At 34.8% G+C, this 15,150-nt stretch overlaps 5 protein-coding genes across 5 annotated transcripts; all 5 read left to right on the top strand.

Annotated features, from left to right (window-relative positions):
* The first annotated feature begins 55 nt into the window (after positions 1 to 55).
* BX664DRAFT_328068 (Sec23/Sec24 trunk domain-containing protein) lies at positions 56 to 4,615 on the top strand. The gene is made up of 13 exons (XM_051544538.1): positions 56 to 311; positions 439 to 962; positions 1,063 to 1,471; positions 1,551 to 1,817; positions 1,908 to 2,224; positions 2,309 to 2,406; positions 2,491 to 2,975; positions 3,041 to 3,325; positions 3,413 to 3,607; positions 3,695 to 3,819; positions 3,885 to 3,978; positions 4,090 to 4,193; positions 4,287 to 4,615. The coding sequence occupies exons 1-13, from the start codon at positions 110 to 112 to the stop codon at positions 4,521 to 4,523; spliced, it is 3,342 nt and encodes a 1,113-aa protein (XP_051401211.1). The 5' UTR covers positions 56 to 109; the 3' UTR covers positions 4,524 to 4,615.
* Positions 4,616 to 5,153: 538 nt separating this feature from the next.
* Positions 5,154 to 6,734, top strand: BX664DRAFT_328066 (uncharacterized protein). The gene is made up of 6 exons (XM_051544537.1): positions 5,154 to 5,295; positions 5,434 to 5,485; positions 5,568 to 5,650; positions 5,757 to 6,005; positions 6,101 to 6,315; positions 6,406 to 6,734. Exons 1-6 carry the CDS (start codon positions 5,205 to 5,207, stop codon positions 6,490 to 6,492), a joined length of 777 nt encoding a protein of 258 aa, XP_051401210.1. The 5' UTR covers positions 5,154 to 5,204; the 3' UTR covers positions 6,493 to 6,734.
* Positions 6,735 to 7,281: 547 nt separating this feature from the next.
* On the top strand, positions 7,282 to 8,716 carry BX664DRAFT_328063 (uncharacterized protein). The gene is made up of 4 exons (XM_051544536.1): positions 7,282 to 7,416; positions 7,500 to 7,716; positions 7,858 to 7,948; positions 8,137 to 8,716. Exons 1-4 carry the CDS (start codon positions 7,365 to 7,367, stop codon positions 8,569 to 8,571), a joined length of 795 nt encoding a protein of 264 aa, XP_051401209.1. The 5' UTR covers positions 7,282 to 7,364; the 3' UTR covers positions 8,572 to 8,716.
* A 130-nt stretch (positions 8,717 to 8,846) lies between these two features.
* BX664DRAFT_93892 (uncharacterized protein) lies at positions 8,847 to 10,641 on the top strand. The gene has a single exon (XM_051549802.1). It carries the CDS (start codon positions 9,023 to 9,025, stop codon positions 10,373 to 10,375), a length of 1,353 nt encoding a protein of 450 aa, XP_051401208.1. The 5' UTR covers positions 8,847 to 9,022; the 3' UTR covers positions 10,376 to 10,641.
* Position 10,642: 1 nt separating this feature from the next.
* BX664DRAFT_93893 (uncharacterized protein) lies at positions 10,643 to 14,839 on the top strand. The gene is made up of 5 exons (XM_051549803.1): positions 10,643 to 10,835; positions 10,941 to 10,951; positions 11,038 to 11,088; positions 11,167 to 13,887; positions 14,080 to 14,839. The coding sequence occupies exons 1-5, from the start codon at positions 10,753 to 10,755 to the stop codon at positions 14,577 to 14,579; spliced, it is 3,366 nt and encodes a 1,121-aa protein (XP_051401207.1). The 5' UTR covers positions 10,643 to 10,752; the 3' UTR covers positions 14,580 to 14,839.
* Positions 14,840 to 15,150: the final 311 nt, after the last annotated feature.

Raw genomic sequence — 15,150 nt, 5'->3', positions numbered from 1 at the left:
GCTTTTTTTTCCCAAACAAATTCGCCATTGGCACACGTTTTTTTTCATTATTTCACTTTTTTTCTTGTCGTTCGTGAAATACTAAAGGCACGCCGAAATCAATTCTGGCATGAATACTGGAAACCAACCACAGCGAACGAGTTACAATGCTCACCATCCTCCATTCCAGTTACAACAACGACCTCAACCTCCACAACAAATGCAACAACAACATCATCAACAACAACAACAGCAACAACACCCTTTACAACAGCCAATTCATCATGTACCTGGATCAGAACCACGTCCTCCAATGTTCAACCAAGTTCAAGGTAATATATAGGAAGTAATAGCTTTCTTCTCGTGTTTATTAGCGAAAAAGTTAAAGTTTGAAGAGAAATATACCACTGAATTATTATTAACACAAAGAATTTTTTTTTTGTTTATGAATTCTTGTAGGAATGCCGCCTCGTCCTCCACTCTCGGTAGCACAGCAGTCATCATCTGTTAGACCACAACCATTACAACATGCTCAGGGAAGACCACCTTTAGTACAACCCAATCTCGTTCAACCACATGTTCAACAATCAGGATTTTTACCTAGACCTCCTCAACCCATCCCTCCTCAAGCACAGCAATCTGTGCCTCAAATCACTCAACCGCAACAACAGCAGCAACAACCAACTTCTCCAGGAAAACCTCAACAATCTCCCTCACCTAATTTGGTACCTTCTATGCAAGCCATGTCTTTACAACAAGGAAATTCATTACGACCTGGTCAACCTTCTCAGCAGGATCTATCATTGCAACACGGTCAACCACTTCAATCTCACCCACAGCAACAAACAATACGGTCTCAATCCCCTCTTCCATCTCAACAGAGTCAATCATCGCAGACATTCCATCCTCAAACAGTTCAACAATCTCAACAAGTGCAACAAGGACAACCACCAGTTCAGCCTATTTCATCCGCACCGAAACAAGTAAGCTGAGATATGAGATGATATACATTTGTATTACAACAAACTAATTGGATGATTTTTTTTTTTTTATTTTTCTTTTTATTTTTATTATCATTATTAGACATCTTCTGGAAGAACAAAACGAGTCTATGCTGTCAACCCTGAGGTTGCTGGAACCACAATACCAGCGAGTGCTCCTTGGCCTCATGGATTGAATCCACCTCATCAATCTCATCCTCCAATGTCTCGTTCGCCAGTGATGAGTTCTATTCGTCCTACTTCAAATACTAGTATGATGAATAATGTCAACCCAAATGCCATGTCAAGACCAATACAACAACCTGCTCAACAGATTCCTTCTGATCTTCGACCTCCTCAACAACCGAAGCCTCGTATTGATCCTGACCAAATGCCTGCCCCTGTACAAGTACGTGAGCAAGATCAAATTTTATTTGAAAATCAATTTTTTGGAACTGTAGAAAGAGAACGTGTACCTTTAGCGACAACAGATTACATTGGACTTGATCAGGGTAAATGATATATATATATATATATATATTTGTTATGTGACAAAAAATATATTCACTTTACTTTATTCTCACAACTTAGGCAATAGTAACCCTCGTTATATTCGTGCAACAACGGACAAGATACCATTTAGTAAAGAATTAGCAGATACCGCAAAATTACCTATTGGATTGATTGTTCAACCTCTTGCAAAACGGCGATCTGATGAAGTGGCAATTCAAGTGGTTGATCATGGTGAAGAAGGACCCGTTCGATGTATACGTTGCCGTGCTTATATCAATCCTTGGTGTGAATTTGTGGAAGGTGGTGCCAGATTTATTTGTTCAATCTGTTCTCATGCAAATACCGGTAAGAAAATAAATAAATAAATAAATAAAAAAAGAAGACAGAAGAACCTATAAATAAACTATCATCCTAACAAATCATACATTTATATAGTACCTTCCTGGTATTTCTCCAATACTGATATGTCAGGTCGTCGAGTGGATATTGAACAAAGACCGGAATTACGATATGGGTCCATTGAATTTGAAGTGCCCAAAGATTATTACTCTACTCGTCAACCTACTCCATTACATTGTGTATTTGCTATCGATGTTTCTGCTCAAGCTATTCGATCTGGTATGTTGAAATCGTGTTGTGATGCCCTCAAAATTGCTCTTTACTCAAACTCTCTGGATCAGCCAAAGTTATCATCTGGGAACAAAATTGGTATCTTAACCTTTGATAAAGATGTTCAGTTTTACAACCTTCATGTAAGTTTGTTTCTTAAAAAAAAAAAATAAGAATAAATTTAGAGATATTGATTTTGCCCCTTCCTTTTATTTCTCCTTTTATAGCCTTCCTTATCACAGGCACAAATGCTTGTAGTTCCTGATATCACTGATATGTTTTGTCCTCTTCAAGCCGGTTTCTTTGTAGATATCGAACAATCAAGGTAATAATAGTAACGATAGTAATAATATATTATATATACAATATTCTCTAACCGATATTTTCACACTCTATTTCTGCAATCCAGAGACATTATCATTGAACTTTTAGATGGATTGCCGACCATGTTTCAAGAAAATGCTCGAGCTGAATCCGTATTTACTGCTGCTGTTCATGGAGGATTACAAGCATTGGAAAATATTGGTGGTCAATTATTTGTATTCCAATCATGCCTTCCCAATTATGGTCCGCAAGCCCTGAAACCGCGTGATGATAAGAATATGTATAATACCGACAAAGAGAAATCATTGATGCAACCTCAAGATGAAAAATACAAGGACTTGGCAAAGGAATGCGTTCAGAAAGCTGTATGTGTCAATACATGGGTGTTTCCCAAGGAATATATGGATGTGGCTACTGTGGGCGTGATATCTGAAATGACGGGAGGTGATATCCGTTATTATCCTAATTTTGATTATACCAGCGATGCTCTCAATATACAATTCCAACTCGATCATGATTTACAACGTGAAATTGGTTATGATGGTGTTCTTCGAATTCGATGCTCTGATGGTAAATCCCATATTTATCCATATACCCGACCGAAATGATTGATATTCTTTTATTTATTTTATTAGGACTGCAAGTCGTTGATCATTATGGAAACTGTAATATGAGTACTTATACAGATATGGAATTAGCCGGTGTAGATGAAGACAAGGCAATAGCAGCTGTGTTGAAACATGATAGCAAAATGGATGTCAATCGTGGAGTGTCATTCCAATGTGCATTACTTTATACGACAAAAGATGGTCATCGTCGAGTTCGTGTACACAATTTGAATGTATCAGCAACTTCTGAAATAGCTGATGTGTTTAGACATGGTGACGCTGATACAACTGCAAGTGTTATACTTCGAAAAGGTAATCAATGATGAAAAATACGATAAAAATAATGGTAAAAAAAAAAAAAGATACGTCCTTCTAACTTACTTTTTTTTTCTTCATTAGCGATCTTTGATCTTCAACACAAAAATAGAAAAGATATCCATCAAAAATTGACTGAACAATGTGTACAAATTTTGACAGCCTATCGTACAAACTGTGCATCATCAACGTCACCTGGCCAATTGATTCTTCCGGAGGCGTTCAAACTACTTCCCGTTTATATTCATGGTGCTATTCGATCTAAGGCTCTACGTGGAGGTAAGAAATGGACAAGAACATATGATGATGATGATGTTTTTGATAGGATGAATGGGTAAATATTTTTTTTTTTTTGTACGGAAATAGTGGGTGTTGATATGAATACAGATTGCCGATCAGCAGGAATGCGATTATTCAATGCATTGAGTGTGAAGGAATTGGTATGGTCATTATATCCACGATTATTTCCTTTGCATACTATGGATAAGGAGGTAGGTTTTTTTTTTGGAGGGAATAGAGTATTAAACTTGATACTAACAAATCTCATTGAATCTAGTGTGGGAAACAAGAAATGAATGGATATATCAAGCTTCCACCTATGATACGTACTTCTTATGAACGTTTGGATACGGCTGGTGCTTACTTACTGGGTAGGAGATATAATAATATCAATAACCTATACTTTGCTAACTACAGATATATTTTTTTTAATTCTATATATCATAAAACATATATATATATATATATATATATATATATAGATACTGGGTATGATGTGTATATTTGGTTAGGGAAGAAAGTCCCAAGCACTTTCCTTCAAGATCTTTTTGGTGTAGCTAGTATAGATCAAGTAGATCCCAAAATGGTAAGAAAACACTTGCAATATGAAAATCAATAATAATGATGATGATGATGATGTGTCAGAAAATTGATATTATCTCATTTTTCTTGATGACAGACGTTACTTCCTGGTTTAGATACAGATTTGTCGCACCAAGTACATGGGATTTCTAGAAAGTTACAGTTGGATAGATCGCATTATTTACAATTGCATGTGATTCGCCAAGATATGGATCCTCTTGAATTTATTTTTTCTACCTGGATGACTGAAGATCGAAATGCTGAAGTGCAAACTTATGTGGATTATATGTGTGTTTTACATCGAAAGATTCAAGAAGAAATGAAGAAGAACTAGTATATGTATCTCTTTTAGATTTGTCTTCTATAGTCTAGATATCATTATTTATGTATTTCGAAACACTTAAATAAAGAACCCATTTTTTTTTTTTTTGTTGTTGAAAATCTCCTGTTGATATTTTTCTTGCTTTATTAATGCCATCATGTGAAAAATAGGGACCTCATAAAAAGTGCACGTTTCTTTTATTGACATTGAAACACGACTGGTAGAGACATATTGGATATTTGATCTCCGGCAGGATGATTATCTGTAAAAGGAAATCTGGCCAAGACAAATAGGCTATTTCAAAGGATGATAAAGAAGTAGATATCTGTACATATTTACATATATATATATATATATAATTTTGTATTTAGAATGTATATATATTTGATTTCTTTTTGAATGATAAGAGTATAATTAATCATAGTAACATTTCACATGAATATATAATATAGAAAAGGGATCCACATGTTTTTATAAATCCTTCAGGAAGACAGGTAAAGAAAAAGTGGTATGAAGGTTTTTCACGTGAGCCGCCGGTGTTTGAAACGAAACGCTTACTACAAACTTTTTTTTTTTTTTTTTGGCGGGAAAAGGCACATATAAAAGAACGATAAGTGCCAAAGAAAAAGTTTCTTTTCGCTTTCTTTTCTTTCTTTGTTTTATTCTTATTATTTTATATTAAACATCTTAAATATGCCTGCTTTCACTATTGCCATTCCTGAAACTCCTTCTCCTAACTATGTACTTGTCAAGAATATCTCTCTTGAATCCTCTGAAAAAACTGGTAAAAGAAAAAAAAAAAAAAGGAATTGAATAGTCTCGTTTCCTTTTTGTCATCTATTACCTTTCAACTCATCTTTATTTTTTTTCTTCTTTTTATCGTGTTATGTTTTTTTTGTTTTGTTTTGTTTTGTTTAAATAGTTAGAGAATTCTTTTTGTTCTGTGGCAAAATCAAGGAATTTGAATTGATCAAGTAAGTCTTTACATAAGAAAAAAAAAAACAAATAGCAATATGGATATATTCAAGAATCTGACACTTTATTATTTGAATTTAGGGATGACGATGAAGCTCATCAAGTAGCTCTAGTCAATTTTGAACGTGAATCTGCTGCCAAGACTGCTTCTCTTCTTAGTACTGGTAAGTTAAACAAACCAAAAAAAAAAAAAAAAGGATATCGGGTGACTTTTATTTAAGATTCGAAACTAATGTAACGTTTTATCCTTTTTGTTGTTGTTTTATATAGCTTTGATTGATAATGAACATATTTCTGTGACTCCATACTTTGAATCTGCTTTCCCTGCTGAAACTGAAAAGGAAGTAGATGCTCCTGAAGCTTCTCAAGAAGCCAAACCTAAAGCTCGTATTGCTGCTGAAATCCTTGCCAATGGTTATATGCTTCAAGATCAAATTGTTTCCAAAGGTTTGGAATACGATGGAAAATATAATGTCACCTCTCGTCTTACTGGTTATTTGAACTATTTCCAAAACAATGGTAAGTTTGCGATTGAAATAGAGAGAAAAGTTGGATATGAAGAATAATAATAATAATACTAATGATTATTCTTTTTTTTTTTTTTTTTTTGTTAGTCAAGCAATTTGATGAAAAGTATCGTATTTGGGACAAGGCTGCTGAAATTGATCAAAAGTACAAGATTCAAGAAAAGGTCCAAAATGCTGCTCAAACTGCTCAAACTCAATTACAAGGTGCTTTACAAACACCTACTGGACAAAAAGTAAATGACTTTGCCAATCAAACCTTTAATCAAATCGCTGCTGTTCACTATGAAGCCAAAAAGATCCAAGTAAGTTGAATGAAAAATATTTAATATAGAGTTATTGGGTAAAAAACGAATGGATCAATGGTGGTACTAATAATTATTGTTGGGTACTAGTTGGACAAGGCTGAAAAGGCTGCTGAAAATTCCCCTGCTGCTGCTACTACTGCTACTACTGAAAAGGCTTCTGTTGCTGCCGCTTAAAGAAAAAAAAATGTTGGGTTCTTATATCTAGTTTATTGTAAGGATTATACTTGTTACTCTTATTTTTCTTCTTCTTCTTCTTTTGTTTGCCACATGGATCTCTTCTAGTTGTACTTACTCTTTATATCATAGCTCATCTATTCCTTTCTTACTTTATTCATTCTTTTTTTTTTATACCATAACAGAGGAGAAAAAAATTATGCTAATAAAAAAAGAAAATTATTTTTTGTTTTGTATTATAACTCAATGATATTCTTTTTATGATTTGCCAGTTTAAATTCAATATGACATGACGTTTGATCAATTTTATTCTGTTCTTCTCATTTCGTCATTCATCTTCATATATCGTTCATAATATTCATTTCCTATTGACCACGAAACTAAAATGAACAGTTGACTTTTACTGTGAAGAAGTTGGTGCTTCTTTGTGATGATAGCGTGTAGATGATCAAGAGTCATTTGTTGAATGATGATCACGAAATAAGAAGGCAGCATCGGATAAAGTAGCCGCCGTATTCCGATTTAGTTTCAGTTCATATATATATATATATATATATAAAAGATAGATCAAAAAAAAGAACATCGATTTTTTTTTCTTTCCAATCACTCAAGTTTAATGTCAAAAACTCATATTAATGGTAATGACTTACCGGCAAGCCGCATTCAGGGATAGGCACAAAAGCAATAGCGAGCTTGAAAAATTTAAGAAAGGAGCGGAGATAGGTCGTTGGCTGCTTCTTGAAGCTACACAAATAGAAAATTCCACTTTTTTTTTGTCCCTTTCTCTTTGTGCTTTTTCTTTTATTCCCTCTCATTATTTTTATTTATTATTATATATATTTGCAATAATTGCGGTTTTTTTTGAAAAAAAAATGACAAAAGATCCGTTGGTGGATGAAGCTATTTCTATATTGGATGCTGAAGGTATGAGGAAGTCAAGTAATATTGAAAACACACTCTAACCTCATGGTTTTCCTTTTTTTTTTTTTTTTTGGTCATTTGTTTAGCTACCCGCCGGATCGATGAAATACGCCAAAGTGTAGACTTTATATGTAGTTCATTAAGAGCTCAAGGCAAGATGACGGTTAGTCAGTTACTCAAGTCAGTTAGATCATTAACTATGGACGAATACTGCAATACGTATCATGGCAACACACAATATTTTTTGGAAGAACAATCACGGAAACGGAAACGAATAGAAATGGTTACCCGTGGCAAAAAACGGTATACAAAAAAAAAAAAGATTATCAGTCTGGATCAAAATAGGAGGAAAGGGGATAATATGTTAAGATAAACTATCACTAGACATTGTTCGAATTACTAACTGTATTCATATATATATATATATATATATATATTCTATAGTGACCTATTTGACATGTCTGATATCGGTAACTCAACCCCATTATCATCACCATCATCATCCAAAAAGAAATCCCTAGGAACCAAAGGAAAGGTAAGAAAAGAAACAAGGACATCCTTTCTCCCTACTTCTCTCTCCACACATATACACACGCACGCATACACACGCTTTCTCCTATCTCTACCCCCCCTCCCCTCAAAATCGTGCGTTTGGTTTAGACATCACATTCATACTGATTTCCTTTTTTTTTTTTTATTTTGTTTTTTTTTTTCTATTGTTAGACCGATACCAATATCAGATCAACAATTTCAAATCAAAATGATACGACAACTGTAACAACAAGAACGGTATCATCATCAGGGAAATCAGCATGTCATACAATAGGAATATCGCAAGAAAATGATAAAAATCTAAACGACAAACCTGATATGGATATTGTGAAGGATGAAAAGAAGGGGGATAAACAAGAAGAGGAGGAGGAGGAGGTAGCATTTGGTCCCTTATTTATGCAATTCCTTCGACCCGATCATCCAAAAGTGACTTTTCAACTGGATCCTCAAGAAGAATTGAATCCTACCAAAACGTTTCAACTGCAAGTACCATTTGAATTTGTGGATCAATTTGGAAATGGACATCGCCGACGAATTGCTGCTCAAATAGAACATATTCAAAACGAATTGGAAACATTCAAGCAACAATTATTACATGGAACATGAAAAAAAGGAGCTTTGTATTAGTATAGTGTTTTATATTTGATCATTATTTTCATATCATTATTATTATTATCATCATCATCATCTCACTTAATTATTTGTATTTAGTTGAATAATAAAACATATTTGTCATTTAACTTGAATTTAACAATTGGGTTATTGTCTTGCATGCAATTGTCTTAAAATTTCTTCTTATGGAAGGGAGAATGAATTTGAAAGGGGGATTCCACAGATATATATATGTGTGTGTTGTGTGCTCTTTTGTTAAGCTGGTTTACTTTTTTTTTTTTTCTCCTTTCTCCCCTTACTTTTTTTTTTCACTGTGCTTCACTATTTCAACCCATGAATTATATTTCTCTCTCTCTCTCTTTTTTTCCTCATTATACTTTTTCTACCTCCCTTTCCTTTCGTTTCTTTTTATTATTTATTGCTATTATTATACCCATATTACAATATGATATCGAATAACAGCAACTGTCAAACACTTTTGTATCATTCACTTTCTTCACAACAGGACAATTGCAACAACATGTTATTATTACGTTCAGAACTTGGTCAGTTAAGAGAACAGTTATTGAAAAAGACAGAACAACTAAAGCAACAACAACTGGATATGGAACAACTTAATAGTAAATATGTCGCTGCTTTGGATCAAGTTGCTACCATACAACACGAAAAAGATTTGGCCGAAAGGGAACTAGAAGACCTCACCTGTCGATTATTTGAACAAGCAAATGTAATGGTTGCCAATGAAAAACGGGAAGTGTATCGTTTACGTACTGAATTGGATAGAACTCAACAATTATTGGTGTTGGAAAAAGACAAATATAAACAACTTTTATTACAAAATCATCAGACTATGGAACAAGTATCAACCTCCTCTTTAGAAAACAATTTGGAAAATAGTAGTATTACTCCTAGTTTAATATTATCACCATCAACTTCAGATTGTTTCCAAACAACAATATCATTATTGGATTATGGTGGCAACATGGAATTTTTATATGATCAACAACAAATGCAACTTTTTCAACAATTTATTCAAACACTTGCACATAAACCCTGCTTATTACAAAATAAACATCACCCCTTTATGAAACAATGTCTGATTGGCGATGTGGAACCTTGTTTGAACTTTGGACCTCAAAATAGATTGGCTTCTATCAAAAAAATGATCGATTCAATGTTACAGCAACCTTGTGTATTGGAAGAAATGACAATAGAATCACCATTACCAGCAAATCAAACAACAACAACCACAACAACAACAAACAATAGTAGTAGTAGTATTGGATTACGATGGAACCGATTTATGTCAGGGGCATCACTTGTGGACTGTGCTGGATGTGGGAACACCCTGGATATGCACCATTATTATCGTTTTCGTCTCAATGAAGGGGGAGACAATGATTGGTTACATCTGGATATGCCCTGTCGTGATCGTCTAATGGCTGTATGCACCTTTTTTGGATTTCTACGCCAATTTCTAGTCAAGACACCTATTGAAGATGATGATGATCATGAAAAACAGAATATAGACCAAAAGGATGACACTATGACAACTGATAAAACTACTACTACTACTACTTCAAATGAAAAAATGCAATATATGGAAATGATTCAATTAAGGTTGGCTATGTTTTATGCTCGCGTTGGTGTTCGTCGATCTTCTTGTTGGATGGATGATGATGGTCTTTCTACAATCTCTACTCAAGGCCCAATGACTCCTGTTGCTTCTGTATCAAAACAAATGACAAATCATTCTGTGGATGGGAATTGGCATCAACATTTTCTTAGTAGTAAATAGTGATGATATGTTTTTAATTTAGTCTAGTATTCGTTCAATGATGAAGAATGATTTTTTTTTAATAAAAGTACTTTATATAAAACTTTTTTTTTTTTTTGGCTTGAGTATTGAAGGATGTACGTCAAACTTTAAATCATGTTGCTTTTCTAACCAAGTTACCATCATACACTTTTTTATATATGCAATTTGTTGTCAGTTATTCATTGTCAGCTGACTTTATTTTTTTTTTTTTTCTTTTTAATCCTTTCCAATTCATCCTAGTTAAATATAGATTACTCTTTTTCCGTTTTACTTTTTCTCTTTTATTTCGTTTTCTTCTTCTTTGATTATATTTTCTACCCCATTTTCTCTTTACTGTTGTTTTAATCATTATTTTGATGGAGAAACAACATGATCAATATCAAGACCCTTATTCTACTACAAAACGGATGCGCATGACATTGGCTTGTGAACGTTGTAGGTAAAGAGAGCATTAATAGAAAATATTTTTATAACTTGAAATAACTCCAAAGTTTTTTTTTTTTTTTTTTTTTTTGTTTTTTTAATACAATAAATATATATATAGAGCAAAGAAAGGTAAAGTCATTCACAAATAATCAAAGGGAATAAATAATGACTATATGTGTTATGCTGATCATTTCTTTCATCTCTCTGTGTTTTAGTCAAATGCGATTTTTCACATCCCGCCTGTCGACGTTGTGAGAACTTGAAAGGTAAAACTAACACTTTCTTCCCTTTTTTATTTCCCTTTTTATTTATTTATGTTTTTATTTATTTATTTATTTATTTAGTACCATGCTCTTATACTGGATCTTCTACTCAAATCGATATATTCAACCTTGTTCAATTGAACGAAACAATCAACAAACTGAACAACAAGGTAGAAACTGTGGAAGAACAATTGCAAGCAATGAAGAATGATACGCAATCTATTCTACAAGAACTGAAGGCGATACGATCTGGTAGTCTTACTTCTTCTCATTTTACCAATAGTATCAATACATCGTCTCCTGTCTTATCTCAAACCAAACCTACTTTGTTTTCTTCAGAATTGAAAACTAACTGGGCCTTGTCATTTACTACAACTGGATTACGAATTGATACCAACATCTTTTCTTTACAAGATCTACATGATATTCTTTTATCGGGTGCATCAGAATTCCAACGTCATCAACTTTCACATTCATCGCTTAGTTCTCGTATATCACAGCAAAAACATGAATCAAAACAACAACAACAAGAAGAAGAAAAACGATATGATGACCAACTTGAAGATGAACAAAGCAGTGGATACGAAAACACGACCATCAGCAACGATGAATCATCAATTCATTCTTCTTCTTCCTCTGCATTCTCAAAATTGACTGATCATGTGATTGTAGCAAAGACACATCCTCTTTACAAATCCAAAGGTATAATCTTTCCACTGTATAGTGCTTGGGAATCAACACACCATCATCAACATTTGCAATTGGCTCATTCCAAATCAAATTCACCTTTGACCGTACAGTCATCAATCGCGACATCCAATTCCAACAATTACACTCGTTACAACAATTGTAACAACAGTGACAATAAGAAGAGTATGGTTTCTCAACAGACGTCCATGGATCCAGATGTTATCGATCAGTTATTCCAACATTATGCCGAGTGTTTCCTTTGCTTTCCGTTGCCAGATACCGACTCGTTCTTGACAACTTGCCGTCACTCTTTGCAACAACAACAACAACAACAGCAGCAACAACAGCAACAACAGCAACAACAGCAGCAGCAACAACAAAAAAAAAGACAACTCCAAGATGATGATACTCAGAATAGAATAAATGCACTTTTAGCTAATGCAGTTCTTGCTTGGTCTGCGCGACATGCGGCCATCTATCATGATATGTTTCCCGGTCAAGATCCAAACATGGTTGGTGAATGTTACTTTGATCAAGCCAAGGAATTACTTCGGGATTGTTTCCTAAACTCAACAATGGATACGGTGCACGCTCTTCTCTTGATGTATATCTATAGCATTGGCAAGACGGGTTCTGGACGCGCTCAAGCGGGCTCTGAAGCGTATGTGTTTTTGGGATTGGCTATTCGTATGGCAATGGATATGGGTTTACATCGACAACCATCATCTACCTCATCTTCAACTTTGTCATCGTCAGCAGCAGCAACATCAGTAATATCGACATCAGCAGGAGATATGCAACTAGGGAAAGAAGGACAATCGACTGATATTACGAAAGACTCGATGGATGATAATTCAAACAACAACGTGAAAGAGGGAAAAAGGCTTCAAACAGTACAGCAGCAACAACAGTATCAACAACATCAACAACAAAAGGATGACGAAAAATATTCAATCATGCTCGAAAAACAACGACGTTTATTTGCCGCCATTGAATTCATGGAAACCCTTTGTGCTAGTCATTCTGATAAACCAATGATGTTACCACCAACAGACGATGTCACCATTGGACCACCAACAAGGATGTTACAAGAACAAGGAGAACAACGATATCGTGTTGAATTCACCATCTATCGACATCAGATCAGCCAAATCGACCGATGTATCCATGATAACATTCTGTCATCTGTCAAAAACCCAAGTTTGTCCTCTATCTCTCATTTGGAACGACGTTTGAAGGATTGGTATCGTGACTTGCCCAGCTACTTTCAGTATGATCGACATCGAAATTGGCGCAGTACATCTTTTCGGGAACAAGCCTGTCTAAAACTTACATTCGAATATCACTTCCAAATGTGCCAATTGTATTCCATGTTTTTACCTCGGTTGGATGAAATATCATCATCTTTGTCTGCCATTGCTTTGTTGTCTCTTCGGATATGTGTGGATGCGGCGGATAGTATCACGGAACTTTTGGAACATTGGGCGCAGCTTGAGCAAACTTGGTGTCACTTTACTTTGGGAACCTTGGTGATGGCTTGTGGTATCTATAGCAGCTGTCAACTATGCAATTCCTCTCCTGACGTGGTGGCAAATACCAAACGACAAATGATGCGGATCCATACAGTATTAAAAACTTCACCTGTTCGACATCACAAATACGTTAGAGCTCTAATGGAACGAATTGAACGACATATCAAGGATGATCAAACGGAACAATCACTGGTATCTGACGACGGCATGGAAAAATTTTCGTCCTTGGAAGGGAAAACAGTAACGGACACATCGACGATACCATCGATCCCAGCATCACCAACTCCAGAAGTAGTAGTAGAAGGTCCAACAATACCAATAACAGGATCAGCATTTGTGCCATTGGAATCATCAGCTTCAACCCAACAACGGAAAATCTCGACAGAAACATTGGTTGTACGATCATCACCTTTTACAATAGCAACATCAATGTCAAGCACATATCTTCCACCATTACAATCTGGTCTCTCTAGTCTCGGCGAAATACCATCTTCATCTTCCTTGTTACATTCAACTACGGACAACAATGCCATCAATGCATGGTCATGGTTTAATCAGCAACAACAGCAACATCAACAACATCAACAACATCAACAACATCAACAACATCAACAACATCAACAACATCAACAACATCAACAACATCAACAACATCAACAACATCAACAACATCAACAACATCAACAACATCAACAACATCAACAACATCAACATCAACAACAACATCAACATCAACAAGAACAGCAACAACAACAACAACAACAGCAACAACAACAACAGCAACAACAACAACAGCAACAACAACAACAGCAACAACAGCAACATCATCAACAGCAACATCAACAACAACAACATCAACAACAACATCAACAACGACATCAACAACAACATCAACAACGACATCAACAACAACATCAACAACAACATCAACAACAACATCAACAACAACAACAACAACAGCAACAACAGCAACAGCAGCAGCGATACCAGCAGAAACATCAAGGACTGAATGCAGGAAGGATAACAGCAGAAGAAGCAGCGGCAGCAGCGGCAGCAGTAGCATCAGCCTCATCCACCACTATGTCATCAATGGATTCAACGTTCAACTTTAACGATGATGTTCATCTGTATGATCTTTTCAAATTTGCAGACTTTGTATATACACCTACGATGGATTCTCACCCTCCTCATAGTAATAGTAATAGTAGTAGTAGTAGTTATAGTCATCCTCCACCTTCAATTTATTCGTCTTCTTCATTTCCTTATGAATAAAAAAAAATATTTATTTTAAAATATAAGTGTTTACTTTTATGGGAACGGAGAAAAATTCAAAATGGGATGTGGGTAAAAACGGACAAATCGGGATCACTGTTATCAGTTCAAGAAATCAAAAAAGTGGCTAGGTTGGATTTTTTTTTTTGGGGGGGGGGGAGAGGAAAAGATGTTCGAATCATGTGAATAAAAGCAACGATCAGTAACACAAACGAATCAACCAGGGCACATGGTTGGCATATCATCATCCTTCATATTTTTTTTTTTCCATCATCATTGCTAGGTCACATTTCAATCCCTTTTTTCTTCCCCCCCAAAAAGGACTCATGACCTAGATTTATATATAAATATATCTATAAATTTGTGTATTATATAAAAGAAAATCTATTATAAAAAAGGATATTTTCTATATAATTATAAATCCGCATTCATTGTAATAAGGCCTATTGTTTATTTGTGTTTCTTTATTTGAATAGACATAAGCTACACTAAAAAAAGACAAGAGAATCATCATCATCATCATCATCACCAAAAAAAAAAAAATGACAACAGAGTATATACAAAAGAGAAA

The sequence above is a fragment of the Halteromyces radiatus genome, assembly GCF_025201355.1.
Source record: "Halteromyces radiatus strain CBS 162.75 chromosome Unknown BX664scaffold_3, whole genome shotgun sequence".
Lineage (NCBI taxonomy): Eukaryota > Fungi > Mucoromycota > Mucoromycetes > Mucorales > Cunninghamellaceae > Halteromyces > Halteromyces radiatus.
This window is presented reverse-complemented; position numbering and strand designations above follow the sequence as displayed.

Excerpts from the sequence above, each read along its gene's own strand:
- BX664DRAFT_328066 (XM_051544537.1), top strand. The coding sequence starts at position 5,205 with ATGCCTGCTTTCACTATTGCCATTCCTGAAACTCCTTCTCCTAACTAT. Across the intron at positions 5,296-5,433 it reads TGAATCCTCTGAAAAAACTG|TTAGAGAATTCTTTTTGTTC; the intron begins GTAAAAGAAAAA and ends TTGTTTAAATAG. Across the intron at positions 5,651-5,756 it reads TGCTTCTCTTCTTAGTACTG|CTTTGATTGATAATGAACAT; the intron begins GTAAGTTAAACA and ends TGTTTTATATAG.
- BX664DRAFT_328068 (XM_051544538.1), top strand. The coding sequence starts at position 110 with ATGAATACTGGAAACCAACCACAGCGAACGAGTTACAATGCTCACCAT. Across the intron at positions 3,608-3,694 it reads ATCTAAGGCTCTACGTGGAG|TGGGTGTTGATATGAATACA; the intron begins GTAAGAAATGGA and ends GTACGGAAATAG. Across the intron at positions 3,820-3,884 it reads TGCATACTATGGATAAGGAG|TGTGGGAAACAAGAAATGAA; the intron begins GTAGGTTTTTTT and ends CATTGAATCTAG.
- BX664DRAFT_93892 (XM_051549802.1), top strand. The coding sequence starts at position 9,023 with ATGATATCGAATAACAGCAACTGTCAAACACTTTTGTATCATTCACTT.
- BX664DRAFT_93893 (XM_051549803.1), top strand. The coding sequence starts at position 10,753 with ATGGAGAAACAACATGATCAATATCAAGACCCTTATTCTACTACAAAA. Across the intron at positions 11,089-11,166 it reads ACGTTGTGAGAACTTGAAAG|TACCATGCTCTTATACTGGA; the intron begins GTAAAACTAACA and ends TTATTTATTTAG. Across the intron at positions 13,888-14,079 it reads ACAACAGCAACATCAACAAC|AACAACAGCAACAACAACAA; the intron begins ATCAACAACATC and ends AACAGCAACAAC.
- BX664DRAFT_328063 (XM_051544536.1), top strand. The coding sequence starts at position 7,365 with ATGACAAAAGATCCGTTGGTGGATGAAGCTATTTCTATATTGGATGCT. Across the intron at positions 7,417-7,499 it reads TTCTATATTGGATGCTGAAG|CTACCCGCCGGATCGATGAA; the intron begins GTATGAGGAAGT and ends TCATTTGTTTAG. Across the intron at positions 7,717-7,857 it reads GTTACCCGTGGCAAAAAACG|TGACCTATTTGACATGTCTG; the intron begins GTATACAAAAAA and ends TATATTCTATAG.